The sequence below is a fragment of the Suricata suricatta genome, chromosome 3 (genome assembly GCF_006229205.1).
Source record: "Suricata suricatta isolate VVHF042 chromosome 3, meerkat_22Aug2017_6uvM2_HiC, whole genome shotgun sequence".
Taxonomy (NCBI): Eukaryota; Metazoa; Chordata; class Mammalia; order Carnivora; family Herpestidae; genus Suricata; species Suricata suricatta.
Window position 1 is genome coordinate 53,545,488 of NC_043702.1, and position 18,710 is coordinate 53,564,197.

General features: G+C 34.1%; 1 protein-coding gene and 1 long non-coding RNA gene across 2 annotated transcripts in view; one reads left to right on the top strand and one right to left on the bottom strand.

The window, feature by feature from the left end:
- Positions 1 to 18,710, bottom strand: part of AGPS (alkylglycerone phosphate synthase) — a 127,267-nt gene that overhangs the window by 73,311 nt on the left and 35,246 nt on the right. Inside the window, exons 3-8 of the mRNA XM_029934335.1 lie at positions 17,396 to 17,486; positions 14,963 to 15,083; positions 14,797 to 14,871; positions 11,046 to 11,117; positions 9,473 to 9,552; positions 4,202 to 4,282 (exon numbers count right to left, since the gene is read on the bottom strand). Coding sequence (XP_029790195.1) covers positions 4,202 to 4,282; positions 9,473 to 9,552; positions 11,046 to 11,117; positions 14,797 to 14,871; positions 14,963 to 15,083; positions 17,396 to 17,486 — 520 coding nt within the window. The remainder of the gene's footprint in view (positions 1 to 4,201; positions 4,283 to 9,472; positions 9,553 to 11,045; positions 11,118 to 14,796; positions 14,872 to 14,962; positions 15,084 to 17,395; positions 17,487 to 18,710) is intronic.
- The window catches only part of LOC115287681, a 31,456-nt gene that overhangs the window by 10,435 nt on the left and 2,311 nt on the right, over positions 1 to 18,710 (top strand). The window lies entirely within an intron of this gene.

An 18,710-nucleotide genomic window follows, 5' to 3' on the forward strand; every position in this document is an offset into this window, starting at 1 on the left:
AGAGTGGCTAAAATGAACAAAGCAAGAGACTATAGATGCTGGTGAGGGTGTGGAGAGATGGGTACCCTCCTACACTGTTGGTGGGAATGTAAACTGGTGCAGCCACTCTGGAAAATAGTGTGGAATTCCCTTATGACCCAGCAATAGCATTGCTGGGGATTTACCCAAGGGATACAGAAGTGCTGATGCATAGGAGCACATGTACCCCAATGTTCATAGCAGCAATGTCAACAATAGTCAAAACATGGAAAAAGCCTAAATGTCCATCATCTGATGAGTGGATCAAGAAGATGTGTTATATAGATACAATGGAGTACTACATGGCAATGAGAAAGAATGACATATGGCCATTTGTAGGAAAGTGGATGGACCTTGAGGGTGTCATGCTAAGCAAAATAAGCCAGGTGGAGAAGGACAGAAACCATATGTTTGCACTCATAGGTCTAACAGAAAACAGGAGAAACCTAATGGAGGACCAGGGGGAGGGGAAGAGGGAAACAGTTGGGGAGAGAGAACGATGCAAAACTTTAGAGACTGCTGAATGCTGAAAACGAACTGAGGGTTGAAGGGAAAGGGGGAGGGGGAAAAAGAGGTGGTGGTGATGGAAGAGGGCACTTGGGAAGAGCACTGGGTGTTGTATGGAAATCAATTTGACAATAAAATATTATGAAAAAAATAAAAAAGAAAAATTAAAAAAAATTGGTAAATAACTTGAACAGACACCTCACTAAAGAAGATATATGGACGTCAAGTAGCACTTGAAAAGATGTCCAACATCACCACTAACTAGAAAAATACAAATTAAAACCATAATGAGATACTGTAACAAATTTACTAGAATGAATAAAACATTGACAAGTATTAGGAAGGATGTAGAGAAACTGGAACTCTTACACAGTACTAGTGGGAATACAAAATGATGTACTCTGGGAAAATGTCTCGTAGTTTTTCAAAAAGGTAAATATGTACCTACCATTTGATTTAGCTCTGTCATTTTTAGATATTTGCCCAGGAGAAATTAAAGTATACATCCATATAAGGACTTGCACATGAATGTTCACAGCAGCTTTATTTGTAATAGCCCCAAATTGGAAATAATCCAAGTACTCAACAACAATTGAATGGATAAATAGTGGTATGCCTATACAATGGAATGATGTTGAGCAATAAAAAGGAATAAACTAATTGATACATGCAACAGCATGCATCAATCTTAAAATAATTATACCTAGTGAAAAGAAGCCATACCCTTTATCCTCCCTCAGAAAGAGTACATGATTAGATTTTAGTACAACTGTAGCACATTTAAACAAATTTACAGTGACAGAAAGCAGATCAATCATTTCTCCCAGGGGTGGGAGTAAGATTGGATACAGAGGATTATAAAGAAGCAAAAGGAAATCTTTAGGTTTGGTACATGTGTTCATTATCTTTGGTTTTTTTTAATTTTTTTAATGCTTTTTTATTTATTTTTGAGAGACAGAGAGAGACAGTGCGAGCAGGGGAGGGTCAGAGAGAGAGGGAGACACAGAATCTGAAGCAGGCTCCAGGCTCTGAGCTAGCTGTCAGCACAGAGCCCGACATGGGGCTTGAACCCACGAACCATGAGATCATGACCTGAGCCGAAGCCAGACGCTTAACCGACTGAGCCACCCAGGCGCCCCATGTGTTCATTATCTTGATTGAGGTGATGGTTTCATGGTTGTATTCATGTGTCAAAACATATCAGGTTGTACATTTTAAATACATGCAATTTATTGTATGACAATTATACCTCAATGAAATTATTATAAAGCAAAACAAAAACAAATGACTCCAAGGATTTTGGCCCAAGCTGCCCAAGAAATGAAATTCCATCAACTGAGAATGAGAAGGCTAAGGAATAAGCAAACTGTAAAGGGAAAATGGAAGTTAAATTTTTAAAATATTAATTTTAAAATGTATATTATATATGTAAAGTGGAGACATCAACGGGGCAACTGAAAATACAAATCTAGAGTTTAAGAAAGAACTCTAAGATGATGTTATAAATGTGGAAGCCTTTGGTGCATAGAAGGAATATTTAAAGTCAGCTGTGCTTCAATGAAGTACAGATAGTGCTCAATAAAATTAGTGAAATGAATAAGAGTTACATTAACTTAGTTCATCCTAAAAAAATATAAAGTAGGAATTATTATCACTATTTCATAAAGAAACTAAGTCATAGGGAAATGAGTCCTTGGGAGGAAAAACCTAGGTCACATATCCCCAGACTATTAACTAATAAAATACAGTAGCCAAAACCTTAATAAGCCTACAAACAAATTCCCAAATCCTCAACTGACATGTTAATGATCTCTCTTAAATTTTATTTATATTAAAATCAATGTATAAGCTAAAGAGATTAAAACCTGTGCTACCCAGCTACTCTATCTGTATCATTCAAGAATTTCTAGAAGGAAAAAGCAGGATGTTTTAAGCTGGTTACCTCAGCCAATTAAGAAACTGAAGGGTAGAGAAGTTTAATGAGAAAAAACTTGAACTGGGATCAAAACAGCTGTAGAAACTACATGATAGTCTACTGGAGGCAAAAAATAAAGTTCTATATTGGCATTTAGGGAAATGAACTAGTAGGTAAAATATCAGAAGTTCCTAGTCTGGGAAAATGTCATTTAAATTTCAAGGAAATATGTTCCTTGAATTTTAATTCTAACCTTTCAAAAAAAAAAAACTCAGAAAGGTTAAAATACTACATCAAATGCTATAATCAAAGACATAAAATGAGAGACATGAAAGGCCACTCTTTGTTATAAAAAAAAAAAAAATTTGCCGGGTTGATAGTGCCTGATTCAGATGTAATAGAAGACTAATATAGGAAGATCTTTATCACTGCCTCAACAAATATATTCAATTTCATTCCAGCTCTTAGTTCATTAAATCAAAAATAAAGATAATAGTTTAATAATTTTTTTCAAAGCCTTTCATCAGAAATGGTCAGTGGCATACCAATTTCATTAAACTTTTTACCAAGAAATAAGGAAAAAGAAAATAAAAAGAAGGCTGAAAAACATCATCTCAGTGTCCCATTAAAATGTAGGAGGGAGTAATCTCAGTAACTCAAGTAGAACAAAGTGGTCAGTATATCAACAAAAAATTAAACTTTCTAATTTTTGTTTACAAAAGCTGAGTTACAGTTGTCTTGACCATGTTTGAGGAGGTTGAAAATCAATATATTTTAATAATTACATGCTTAGAATCCATGAAAGTAACCTTAAGCTTTCCAAAAATTCATCAGGATTCCAAAAAGGCCTTACAAGGTCTCTAAGAGTTTGACTAACTCATGAGATGGGCAGTTTTCAATAAAATGAGGCACTGAAAAGTTCAATTAATAGCAAATACCAATATCTACCCAGTTGATTCAATTTATCATCAACTTCTGAGAATTTATGTCCAATATATTCCACTTTGCTCCATTTCTACTGTTCTATTGTCCCTATTAGCTCTTTCCTGAATTATGCCAGGAGCCTCTTACCCACCTTCCCATCCCCCCATCCCCCATTCATCCTACACACAGGAGTTAGCCAGAACTACCCGAATACAGAGGTAAAGTTCAAACTTCTAGAAGGGGCTTCATAAGGCCCCTATATAATCTGATCTCTCCATGTTTTCCTGGCTTCATCCTCTACCACCATTATATATACACCTACCCAACATATAGATGTGTGTTCTCCCACAGACACACACTAGACCTTAGTCACACTGAGCTGTCTGCAGGCCCCCAAAAGCAACAGCTGCCCTTTAAGCCTCTGCACCTGCTGCTTTCTCTGACTGGATTGCTCCCTCCACTCCCATTAACATTTTTGCTTTCACTCATCCTGAAGTCTCATTTTAAAAGTTGCATTCTCGATGATGTCTTCATTGTCCAGTTCCTTCCCTCCTAACCCCATTTGAAGAGCCATAATACCCTACATTCAGCCTTCAACTTTCGATGCTCATTCTGACTCCTAATTGTCTATTTACTGAACTTTCTATTGTAATATAAGCTTTCGAAGGGAAAGGGATGGTGTCTTACTCACTATTGTATCCTCAAGCATCTAGCTCAATGCCTGACCCACAATAGAAGCTGAACAAATTTGCTCAGTGAATGCACTGTGAAAGGTACTCCATTCATAGGGAGGACATATAGCAATTTTGAAAATCTTAATTAAAGGAAATAACATACCTGTCTTTCCAACTCTTGTCCTGTTATACCAGCCTCTACATGAGCTGTCAGATTGTTCTCATCAACCCAAAGGATTCGATTCTGTTGCAAATGAAGAAAAAAGTCTCATCTTCATGAACTATTGACATTTTCTTAGGAAATATAACGTCCTAATTCAAGGTAGCAAATGACAGGATAGAAAATAAACAAGTAGGGTTACCTACAATACAAAACTCCATTTATTCCAGACTACACAACATGACAGACATAGCAACTTAGGCAGTATACTGCACAAGAGTTGGTTTAAAAGACTGTCTTGACCATTGAGGTAGGCCCCAAGAATCATCTGTCTGCCTATGTTCCTACCTGGCAATCTTTGATATTCTATCATTAAAAGATATGTAAATGCAATGTAAAAAAAAAAAGAAAGAAAGAAAAAAGACTGTCTTTGGGGCAGCTGGGTGGCTCAGTCGGTTAAGCGTCAGCTTCAGCTCAGGTCATGATCTCACGGTTCATGGGTTCGAGCCCCGCATCAGGCTCTGTGCTGACATTTGGCTCACAGCCTAGAGCCTGCTTCAGATTCTGTATCTCCCTCTCTGTCTGACCCTCCTCTGCTCACACTGTCTCTCTCTGTTTCTCAACAATAAATAAAAAACATTAAAAAACATTTTTTAAAAAAAGACTCTGTCTTTATTCAGTATTAATACAAATTAAACTGTACTTCTCACCGTAGGCAAATTATTTAACTACGTTTAGTGCTTCCTCATTATAAAGTGTGAATAGTAATACTACTCATAAGGTTGATGTAAGGATTAAATGAGATGCTCCACATGAAAGCTTAGCATACACGGAGGGTCACCTGGCTGGTGTAGTTTGTGAAGCGTGCAGCTCTTGATCTTGGGGTTGTGGGTTTGAGCCCCACACACTGAGTATAGAGATTATTTAAAATCTTAAAAAAAAAAGTCTGAGCATACAAAGTTCCTGGCATTCGGTAAATACTATCTGAACTACTATTAATAGTTATAAATCATATTTAACAAGAATCTCAGAAGATGGCCATTGTGAGATTAAAAAAAGACATCTGCATATAGTAAATGACATTTTTGCTATATTTTCAATCCAAAATAGGACCAGAGGCTCTGGGTAGAAAACAAAGCACACCCCTGCCTCCTACCTGAAAAGAAGAAACTGAATATCATCTGGCTCAACTTGCAAAATGTTTACAGAATGTTTTTTAACATTCTTACTTGACCTAATTTTTAATATATATGTATATAAACATATATATTAAAAGTAAAAATTCATATATATGTATATATATATGAATTACTTTGTACTATTAAAACAAGACATCTTTTCCCTTCTATTTGACTGAGCAAGCAGGTTAACATATAGACCTTCTGGATCCCAGAGAAGCTTTCTTTGCACTTTGATATTTTCAATTTCATGGCAATAACTAATGCAGGTAAGTCTAGCTAATAACAAAAAGGAAAGAACACAATAGTAGACAATATGAAAATTATCTGCTTATAGTCCAAATCTGAACACCTACAAATAACCACACTGCTTAAATCACAGGATTATGATAAGCCTTAAATAAGATGATATACGTGAATGTATTTTTTGTTTTACGTTACGTAAAGCTATAATTTTAATTATACTTTCACAATGAGACATAGTAATTTCAATATAACTATGGCAAATGAGTCTTTGGTCTGCTTTTGGCAGCTAAACAAAAGGAAGTACTAAACTATAAAGTAAAAAAACAGAATTCAGTAATCTGAATAACTTATACACATCTCCCCGGGCAGACTGGTTGTTAAAATGATTACATATTTGTGGTAATTATATATCTATATCTACTAGTGGTCCAAACAGATTTTTTTGCAGAACAAAAACTGAAAGGAGGCAAAGAAAAAAGAAAAACATCTTTATGGGCACTCATAGAGAAACCTAAAGAAAATACACAGGATACCCTATTATATCCAATATATACTACCCAATACAAGCTAACAATAAAATATAAACTTTGAGATCAATATGATTTAGTATTATTGTATATATTTAAGTAGAAAACTGGCATTACTAATTATATTTTGTACACATCGTTATGGGAATCTTGCACAGACATACCTTGTCGACTTCAAAGCAAATCACAATTATAAGTACCATCCATCCACTACAATATTTAAGAGAGTTTACCATTAAAGGCAGTGAATACACCAGGTTTTTCTATAAAATAAATGGTTAAAAGCCTGGCATCTAAAATTCTCCTGCAGAATTTTCAGCATCTACTCAATGTAAATACTACTTATATTATCTCACTTAATCTTCACAATTATCTTCAGTATTATTACTGTCTGTATTTCACAAATTTAGTAAAAGATTTAGTGGTAAATCTGTACACAATACACAGAAATTCAAAAACATTCCAAAGCCTATTCCAGAACAGGATACTATTAAGTAATCTTCTAAGGAAATTACCTTCTCTTAAACTGTGGGATAAGGAAGGACAAAGGTTAATGAGATACTTTACAGAAGTATAATCAGGCTGTCACCATCTGAACCTGCTGATTAATTTTAGCAGTACGTAACATGGACAGATATTACATGTGATGTGACGTGACACAGAAAAACGTGTCACCATCTATGAGATAACCTTGCTGAAAAAAAATTTAAAGCTAGGCCTGAGTCTAACTAGACTTTATATCTAACTTCCAGGTCAGAGGACATACAAAACCTAGAGGAAGAGTTAAATGACACCAAGATGAAGTGACAGGCAAATTCAAAATATGATATAATTTATCCTACAAATCACCTAGTTTCTCCAGAAGTCAGTAATATTCAAAAAAGAAGAAAGATAAAATGAGACTTAAGGAGGCAACCAAAAGCTAACATGGGTCTTGTCTGAATCCCCATATGAACAGATGAAGTATAAAATAAAAACAAGTTTGAAACCACTGTAAAATTTGAATGTGAACTCTATATTAAATGATATAAGGAATTGTTTTTAAGTGTGCCAGAAGCAACAATAATATAGTGAAAAAAATGTCCTTTTAAAGACAGATACACAGAATAAAACTATCATATATTGTTTGTGGGAGTGTTAAAATGGCACAACTACTCTAAACACAGATCTGGAAATTGCTTGTAAAACTGAGTATGTACTTACTATGACTTAAATTCCACTCTTAGACATTGACCTAATAGAAATGAAAACCTATGTTTACAAAAAGATTTATTCAACAATATTCATAATCATTTCATTTATAAAAGTCAAGCCTGGGAAGAGCATAGGTGTCCTACCATAGAAAAAAGGATAAACAAATGGTGGAATATTTATATAATACAATGTCACTCACCTGGAAACAGAAATGCATTACTGATAAACTCAGGAACAGAGTAATCTCAAAAACATTATACTGTGTGAAAGAAACATGACACCAAAGAGTATGTGGTATATGATTCTGTTTATATAAATTTCTAGAACTAAAAGTGATTTATTCTGGGTGGTCGAAGAGGGCTGGGGATTTGTTCAGAATTTTCTGAGGGGATACAGATTTGACTAGTACAAGTGTAGACATTTGTCAGAACTCACAGAAATGTACACTTAAGATCTGTGTATTTTATGTAAATATATATTTTAGCTTAAAAAACTATAAAAAATAATAAACTTTGAATTCTAGTAATGATACACAGCCAAAAGTATTTGAGAAGAATGGTAGTGATGTCTACTACTTTAAAAAATATACAAAAGTAAGATGGGTTCATGGATGAACACAGGGATTGAATGATGGTGGGTATATAAGTGTTCACTATATATTTTTTTCAACTTTTCTGTGTGGTTAAACATCTTCATAATAAAACGTTATAAAAGGAAAAATCCAGATACATAGAAATATTTACTCTTAAGTAGCATAATATCAGGATTTTGGTTTTAAGATAGTAGAAAAATAGGGGCATCTGGGTGACTCAATTGGTTGACTGTCCACCTTCAGATCTGGTCATGACATGTCTCACAGCTCTTGAGTTCAAGCCCTATGTCAGACTCTGTGCTGAGAGCTCAGAGCCTGGCACCTGCTCCAGATTCTGTCTCCCTCTCCCTCTGCCCATCCCTCACTCATACTCTATTTCTCTCGCAAAACTAAAGAAATTTTGAGGGGGAAAAAATAAATAGTAGAGAAACAAAGAAAGAGAAAGCCAATATTACAAAACATTAATAATTACTTAATCTAGAGAATGGGTATACTGTTCTATTTCACCATTTGAAAAAAATTTCAAATTAATTAGTTAAATTTTAAAATGCTGTTTATAATAGTTTAATAGCTGACCGGCTTAGGTCATGATCTCACAGGTCATGAGTTTGAGCCCCGCATCAGACTTCATGCTGACAGCTGAGACCCTGGAGCCTGTTTCAGATTCTGTGTCCCCCTCTCTCTCTTTGCCCCTCCCCCGCTTATGCTCTCTCAAAAATAAACTTTTAAAAATATATTTTTTTAAATTGGGGGGACAGGGACGCCTGGGTGCCTCAGTCAGTTAAAATCTAACTCTTAATTTTGGCTCAAGTCATAAACTCACGGTTTGCGAGATTGAGCCCTGCACCCTGACCTTGGGTTCTGCACTGACCAAGTAGAGCCTGCCTGGGATTCTGATTCTCTCCCTCTTTCTCTGTCCTCACCTCCTTTCTCTCACAAAATAAATAAAGAAAGTAACCTTTTTAAAAAATTAGGGAAACAAATTTTTGTGTTTCAAATTAACTTTAATCAATATTATGTATTTTGATTTTAACAATACAAATCGGGTCATCTATTATATCAATATTCCAATCCATGACTCTCAAATTATCAATTTCTCAGGCTAATCTGGTAGAAACCAAGATATGTGCCTAAGAGTGAGTGAACTTAGCTTTCTGAGACCTGAATGCAAGGGTGAAATATAATGATGAAATACATTTATTTTATTTTTATTTTTTCATGTTTATTTATTTTTGAGAGAGAGAAAGAGACAGAGTAGGACCTGGGGAGGGGCCGAGAGAGAGGGAAACACAGAAACCAAAGCAGGCTCCAGGCTCTGAGCTGTCAGCACAGAGATGATGCAGGGCTCGAACCCACGTACCGCGAGATCATGACCTGAGCCAAAGTCGGACGCTTACCGACTGAGCCACTCAGGCACCCCGAAATAAATTTAAAACAAAACGAAAAATATACCTTTTTAATGACAACTAAGACTGAGTCATAAAGAGTTTTGTTAAACCATACATTATCTTCAAATATGTCTAAAATTATCACATACCATTTGTGAAGTGTCCAAAGAAATAATTGTTCTTGTCTCATCTGGAGGACACATTAGGCCGTATGATACACTCGTTCCTCCTGCCAAAATAGGAAACAACAATTTTATGTTTAATATTCTATTTTCTAGGCTACGTTTCTAGGGCAAATCCTTAATACAAAGTATACAAATAGGCCCACTAGAAAAGTAATACCTATTTCTACTTTGCAAACTGTAATTTGCAAATGCTAACACACTAAAAGCAAACTCACCTTTATTGTATGCTGCATGCCAAAATGAAGAAATATTATGGAGCTGAAAGTAATGCGATATGGCTGCATCCCCTGGGCACACTCAAGTGAAGCCCCTAGCAATTTGTGAAACTCCAAAAACATGATTAGAAAAGTTCTAAGCTAATAATTACTGTGGAGATATCGCTTATAAGAAAAAAATACCTTTCCTAATTCAACTAAAGACACCTTACCTTAATTATGAGATTCATTTATCATTTGAAATAATATATTCTCATACAAAAAGACTAATAAATTAGAATATAAACAAGTTAAAGTTGCCTGAATTATATAATATTCAAAGTTATATGTCAATGTGTAGAGATGATTTCATATAGAATAAACACTATATAGAAGTATGTAAACAAAGTACTCCTATTTTCCATTAACATTTGTTATCAAAGGAAAAATGCTTTCTTGATATCAATACAAAATAATACTGTGTTCTTAGTTCTTAACCATCTGTATTACCATATATCAGAATAAATTCTTAATTGGTACTTCCATGTGTTTTGGAGAGAAAAATCTTGATACAAGGGAAGAATTACAGGAGGTGCTGATCTACAGGATTCAGCTTAATTGTACAAGGTGAGACCATGAATTGTCAAGCAGGAGCACGCCTATAATTAGTAAATACTATTTGCCTATCACAGTCCTTTGAAATCAGAAAAATATTTCCCTGAAAGTGGCACGATAGTGCCTTTTCTCCATGAATTCTACCCAAGGCATAAGCGGAAGAAGGAATCTGGAGCTCCTGATTTGCTGGGGTCCCACTTCCATTCCATCGATGCTAATTCAGTTAGTGAAGTCAATTTCCTTTGGCTTATGTAAGTTATTAAAAGAATGTGGTTCATAAAAGATCAAGAGAGATCAAATTTGTCTTTAAATGCAAAGCTATGTTAGTTTTCAACATTAACAGGTATTAGTGATATGGTCATCATTGCCTTAGTTGATCTTTCACACTGCACAGTGTTCCTTCTCAAAAGTATACACTGGGTATATTTATCTCCATAAAGATAAAGGTTATAAAGAAATTACTAAAGAACATTTTCTTATTTAAGCATTAAGTCACAGCGTCAATTAGGATCCATATGGGAAAGAAGCCATGAACAACATGTCTCAAACAGTTCAGGTAGACAGAGCTACTAAAAAATGAGCAGCATAAACCAATTTTTCAGAATAACCATATCATAATTACAAGAATATTTGCTTTCAATGGGATGGCACAAATATTTAGAATATAAATATTTTAAACAAAAAACCCCACATTTACATTATATTAAAATTCAAAAGGCAATACCTACCACCAATTGGTATGATACAAAGGTTATATTTGCATGCTAGATTCACAATCTTAACTACATCATCATGACATGCTGTTGAGAAAAGGGGAAATAAATTAATCACAGGGACATGAGTAAACTAGGTAACCCTGCAAAATGAGGGTCCATTAAGTTCTCTAATGTCTTTTTCATCATTTATGCACTCTTTAACACATTAAGTAGCGATATTAAAACAAAATGTTCATCATTTATCTTTTTATCTTCTCGTTTTGAAATGATTTCATACTTACAAAGAAGTTGCAAATAAGGTACAAAGAATTTCTTTCACCCAGCAGCCACAAATATTAGTATCTTAGATGACTATAGTTCAATTATCAAAGCCAAGCAATTTATACTTACACAATACTATTAACTAATTTACAGACCTTATTTAAATTGTGCCAACTGTCCCACTAATGTCCCCTTTTATGGAACTGCCAATCACATGCTGCATTAGCTCTCTTTACTCTTCTTTAATCTGAGACAGTTCCTCAGTCTATTTTTGATTCTCATGAAAAGCACTGGTCAGTTATTTCATAGATCTCTCATTTTGGGTTAATATGTCTCTTCATGATTAAATGAGGTTATACAGCTGGGCAGGAATTCCACAGAAGTGATGTTGTGCCTTTCTTAAGAGCTATATCTAGAGGGACACGATGTAGAAAGGTCTCATTTCTGGTCATGTTAACTTTCACCATTTGGTTACAAAGAAATCTGACAGGTTACTATAAGAATACTTGAATTAATAAGTATCTTGTGGGGAGATACTTTATATAAATGTTTCTCATCACACTTTAACCCACTAATTTTTGCATCAATTGATGATGTTTCATTCTGGTTTTTTTTAAGTAAGTTTTAGAATACCATACATAACGTACCACTTCTATTCCTTTCTATTGGACACAACTGGCATAGTACTCTTTATCAGAATAAAAGCTATATAAGTAACAAAAACTTGACAGCAGGAGATTTTAAATAAGGCGTAAGATGATAAACCTCAATTTGGCTAGCAAGAGGGCATTAAGCCAGGGAGCTGCATGGCAAAGAGACTATTTGAGAAAGATAAATCTCCTGATCACATGGAATGGCAAGGAAGACAAAAAGACTTGAGGCAAGGAAACTATGCAAAAATCAAGTATTATTTGCTAAGGGATTGAAAGGGAAATTTAAGGATGTAAAATATACAAGTGAATATTCATTTATGAAAGTAAAAATACTGCTCTATAAAAGTTATCATTTCTCAGGTTTCTTTAAAGCTAGGAATATGTCATTTTTATCATTCCAATTTTTAATGAAGATTCATTTTCAACCTTTCAGAGTAGGTTTATAAAGCTTACCATTTGTGGCAAAAATGTATTAAATGGAATCCTAGTTTCCTAATAATTAATAAAATACCTAAACATGATTGTCAAAAACCTTTAAGAAGGCAAAACTACTTCTAGGATTGCCAACTAATCAGAAGTTTTCCTTGACCATGTTATCTGCCATGGCACTCCCTCATCCCACTGCTCACTTACTTGGCTCTTCATCTTCTTACTATGCCTTTTCTTTATAGCACTTATCACCTCTCAATACATTATATATTTATTTGTTCATTGTTCTGTCTCCTTGCCCACTAAATTGCATGGCACCTAAAAAAAGATTTTTGTTTTGTTCACAGCTCATCCTCAACACCTAGGATAGTACCTTGCACACATTTTCACAGGCCTAAAGTTTTGGTATTTAGACAGCTAAAAATAATGCATAAATACTAAATCTATACTTACCACAGACAACATATATTATATGAGTAACTGACTACTTGTCCAAGCTAAATGAAAGGCATAGATATTCACATTGTGTCAAGGTCACAATGGTGACAAATTTTGGTTTAAGGATGACTCCAAATCTTGGAAGTTACATTATTTTATAAGTTCTTACAGTTAGACAAGCCCTAGGCATCCTATTAAGGCAAATTTAATTTCAGATTCAAATTATAGCCAGACTTAAAGACATCCACAAGGGTAGATCTGTGTAAGTGTGTATGTATGGGTGTGTGTGTGTATTCAAACTACAAGATGAGACAGCCACCTCTGGTCTATGAAATACCACATTGTCTTAAATTGCCATATTGTCTCAAAACTTGCCCTCATGCAAAGAAAAACCCTGAGCTTTATTACCAACAGAAAATTTACATTAGTTAAATAAAGGCCTCAGAGATCTGATAACTTAATGAGGGAAAAAAAAAATTCCCAAGAAGTCCTTATACTAGAAGATTCAACAGAATAAAATTATAACCTTGATTCAGGCATCTATACACTATTCATATAGATTCTTGAGGTATGGAACATGATGGTTGGTAAAGGGAATTTTAGGGAAACTCACCTCTTAAAAGTATATATAGGGTGGCTTGGAGGAACAAGAAACTCAAGATATGAGAGAACATTAAGAGGCTGTTGCAAAAATCCAGCTATGTATTGATAAGGGCCTGATTTGAAAACTGACATGGAAAAAAAAAAAATAGAAGGACAAAGTTGGCGGAGGGGAATTGCCATACAGAATGGATTTTACAGAACAAAGAAACTTTTGTGCAACAACTAACTCTGTGTTTCATAAATCTGGATTTTTAGAAATATCTGTATTTTCTAAAGTAAGACATACATTTTCATTATGGTAATTGTCAGTACATTAGTATTCAGACATGTGAAGAAAACAAATACCTAGAAGGCACACTTGAAAGTTCTCAAGATTTATCAAAAGAGAGTCTATTAAGGTTTCCTATGAGAAACAAAAATTGATAAATTTTGCTTTCATTTTTTTCTAGTAAAAAAATGGAATGAATCTTGCCCAAATCTTGGTAAAGAAGTAGCCTAAAGCTACCTAACGAATACTAGAAGAATATACTTCACAGGTAGCAACAAACTAATTTAATCTCAGCTACATTGGCTCTTGCATTTTCCTCCTACATATGTCATCTCCCTCCTACCTCCATACTAAAATATTTTTTTCCCCCTCAGATATTTCCTGTGAAGTAGAGGGATCACAACTAAAAAGAGAAGAGACAATTTTTTGAAAAATAAAATACTCCATACTTCTTTATAGAGTTTGAAGAGGAAAAAGGTTCAGATCACTGGAACTTTTATAAAAGACAGTAAGAATTTACCAATTCTACCTTAAAGCTTCTACTAAAAGAGATGGGTATAAAAATCATATATATATAAATATATTGCCTAATTATCAGCAAGAGCAAAATAATACAAACCTCATCCTTCTTCTATCTCAAGTCAAAATCATGACTGAAGTTAATTTTTCAGAATTTAATTGTTTATATCAAAGACAATCAGTATCTTGAACAACTTGTTTCACCATCTGAACACAATTCTTGTTAGCCCATGAAGTGATATCAACAACTTACTAGTTTACAGTAATCAATAGTTTGAGTTTCTTTACATCTGAATATTATCATTGATCAATATTAATTTCAGTAAGCTTTCACACTAACCAAAAGTACATTTTTCAACTGACCTCCCAATATGATATTTACATTTAAAAGGAAGACTTAATCAGCAACAACAGAATCAATCAATAAAACCAATAGTTCAGGATGATCAGATCAAGAAAGAATTATATAACTTTTGGTAAACTAAAAATACATCTACCTGTACTTTTTACAACTCCTATGTTTACAAGTATATATTTCCTTATTTAAGATTTCACAATACTAAATTAATGATACAAAGGAAAAAAAACTTACTTGGCCATAAAACTATATCAGGAATTCGTTGAAACATTCCTTCCCTGAGCAAAAATATCTCATGAAGACAATGACCTGTTTTGTATTTAAAAAAGAACATGTAAAAACATCTTAAATTACAGGAAATTTTAAAATTAAAAAATAGTGTTTATATAAAGTTGCTTACCATGAGCTCTAAATACTCGATCATCTGCTTCTTGTGAATATGAAATATTAGTTTTTTTAAGATCATGAAGAAAATCTTCATTTACAATAGAAGGAGGTGTATCACTAGGATTTAAGGATGCCTAGAAAATAAAATTGGTTTTTTTGACTTATTTCTAGAAAAATAAATTCTGAATACCTGGTTAGAGACAGTGATTATAAAATGTAACTGAGACAAAAGCATGGAAAAATAACACAGGCACCAACTCTGTGACAATAACAAATTACAAATGGTCTGGTTAATCATATTCTATAACATAAGTAATAGACGACTTATGTTTCCTCTTTTGCATCTTTGGCTCACCTTTCATTATTTTTGAAGATTGCAATCAAGAACAAAGAAGATGGCAAAGTGTCAAATCTTCCATTTTAGATCAAGAAAACTACGGAAAAGCTACTTAACTTTTGTATCATCTACATTTTCACCTGTAGATAAAATTTGCCATTTCTTAGATTTCAATTACTATTTTAAAATGATCAACAAGAAACCTCAAAATAAGTCCATTTTTACAGAACTGTTTTAAAACTCACAACATAATTATAATTTGATACTTAATTTCAACTAACAGGTAATCTGAAAAATAAAATAAATTTTCAACTATGTGACATTGGGCAAGTTGCCCAAATTCTCTGAGCCTTGGCTTCTTCATCTGTTAAATGAGATTATCACCACTAAATTTATATAGCTACCATAAGGAATTAGAAAGGTCAAAATGTGGCAGTTTTTGTGAAAAGCACCAAATATATGCCTACCACAGAGAAAAGCCTGGCCAAATAAAATCTGCTATTAAAAAAAAAAAAGCTATGATACAGTATTTGGAAAAAAGAAAATATAAGAGTATATAAAAGAGGAGCCTGGGTGGCTCAGCTGGTTACACCTCTGACTCCTGATTTCGGCTCAGGTCACGGTCTCGCAGCTCCTGAGACGGAGCCCCACCTCAGTCTGTGCTGTCAGTGCAGAGCCTACTTGGGATTCTCTCTCTCACTCTCTCTGCCCCTTCCCTGCACTTTCTTTCTCTCTCCCTCTCAAGATAAGTAAACATTTAAAAAGATGTATAAAAATTATAGGATATTCACATAGTGTTAGTATCTTATTAAAGATGCTATATTTAATATTCAATTATATAAGGTATATTTATTGAGTGTGTGTGTCATACACTAGGCACTGTTCTAGGCCCCTGAGATGCAACAGTGAGATAACCAGGGAAAATCCTTGACCTCATGGAATTTACATTACAGTGAAGGAAATGACCAGGAAACCCTAACAAAACGTACATTATTATGATTTTGCTGAGTTATTAAAAATTGCAAATGGCTCAAAAACAGGAAAAAGTGCATGGGAAACTGGTGAAAATTCTGAAAATGGTATATAGATTACATCAAAGTCAAAAAAAGTAATTCTAAATAGCCAAAAGAAAGAACTAAGAAAATAAAAAAGATATCTTATAAGAAAAGTTGAAAGAATTTGGTTTCAGAAGGGTAAGAATTAACTTAATATAACTTATTTAGTAGACTGACACGTAACGATGGATTTATAAATAAACCAAACAAGCATTCATTGAATAGCTGTAGTCCTTAATAACATGTTGGATATAGTAGAGAATATAGCATAGGGGCACCTGGATGGCTCAGTCAGTTAAGCATCTGACTCTTGATTTAGGCTCAGGTCACAATCTCACAGCTGTGAGGTTGAGCCCAATATTACAGAGCCTGCTTGGGACTCTCTCTCCTTCTCTCCCCTCCCCCATTCACACACATTCATGTTCTCTCTCTAAATAAATGTAACAAACTTAAAAAAAAGAATATAGTGCAAGCCATAGTCCTTACACTTATGGAACTTACAACCAATTTATAGGGACATGCAGAATACCATGCCATAGCAAATAATAACAATAAATAATGAAAATCATAATAATATAAAGAAATGCTATTTCATTAGTTTGATATGAATATAGTTTAAAACTTTTTTAACCCCAGCTACAGAAAAATGAAATCACATGAACAAACCAAAGTTCGTGGATCACTCATATCTTAATCAAATTTTTACTTTTTTGTAAGTCTTCTAAAATTCTGAAATGTTTTGATAGTAAATGTAACATTACATTTTTATTTCAAAGTATCCTATATTAATCCTGGATTTACTGTCAGTCCATTAAATATCCTAAAATTCATAGCAATTTATCCTTTCTAGCAGTCCCCTCACAGAATTCATTCATTTGCACTTCACTACCACCCTATGAGACATGGAAAACCAGTAAACTTCTTAACAAAAAAATTACAATAAGTGCATTGAACAATTATAACAAATTACAAAAATAAGTCTAACTGATTTAGGATTAAATACATGCATGTGCACACAGAGTTAAGCATATCAGTAATCATTCTCATTGCTTACTTTAGAGGTAGTTTTATGCTCCAGGTTTACTCCAAGGGTATTTTGGATCCAGTCTCTAAAAGTTGGTAAAATCATGCCACTAAGTGGGTACCTAAGATTACAAAGAATATAAAACATTAGAGTAAGGAATCTTCATTTAAATTTGTCTTAAAATTGGCTTCTAGTAATGGTCAAGTAATTCCTACCAAAATGACCCTCCGCATATAACTATAAACTCTGGACATAAACAAAAACAAAACCCAACTCAGTACAGACAGTACAGACAGACAAAAACAAGCAATAATAGGGGTTAAAGGGATGTGATACATTTAGAAAAGTAGGTTTAGAAAACCTTCCAGGTTTAAAAAAATTTTTTAAACAGGTTTTAGCCTGACGGACAGCCCCGGTTGATACCATAAAAGGAAAGACTCCAGTCTTCCTGTCTTGAAGAACCAGGAGGCAATGTTTGCAGAGAACACAACTGTTGGGAAGAGTATAGAGAAATCACAGGAAAGGAGAGAGAGAGTGATGTATGTATAAACTCTCTCCAGATGTCTGGCTGACCCTAAACTATACATCTGTGGAGCAGACTCAAAGCAGTCCAACTAAGTTTAAAAGAACCAGCCATTCACCACCTCAGAGGGAAAGAAATGGGAATTTGAGGAACAGTCAAGTTAATTACTTGATGTTAAAACAAAAAAAGCCTCTTCAGAAGAATATAATGGAATACAGAGTTTCTACAACATACCATTAACAATCTCCAAGATGTATTCCAAAATTACTAGACAAAGACAAACAAGAAAGTGTGATCCATAATCAAGAAAAGGAGCAATTAATAGGGACTGACTCTAAGATGATCCAAGACACGGGAAGTAGCACACAAGCATTTTAAAACAGCTATAACCACGTTAAAGGACAAAATGGAAACTATCTTCCCAGTGAGTTAAGGGAAAAAAAATCTCAGCCGAGAAACAAAAACTATAAAAAGAACAAAATAGAAATTATATAATTGAAACCCTTAAAAATTCACTGGAGGAACATGAAGAGCAGATTGGAGATGTCAGTGAACTTACAGACAGAGCAATATAACATAAACGATCTGAAAAGCAAAAAAAAAAAAAAAAAAAAAAAAGATTGAAAAACACAGAGCTTAAAGGACCTATGGTGTTGGGAGCTGCCTTTGGCTGCCTCAGGCAAGGACATATCGCTCTCCAGGGAGCAACCAAAAAAACAAGATTTACATCTGGAGGCTAGGAGAGTGCATTTCCTGGTCCAGGATTCAGAGACAGTCATACTGAGCCAGACGAAAAAAGCCAAAATGAACAAAAGATCAAAC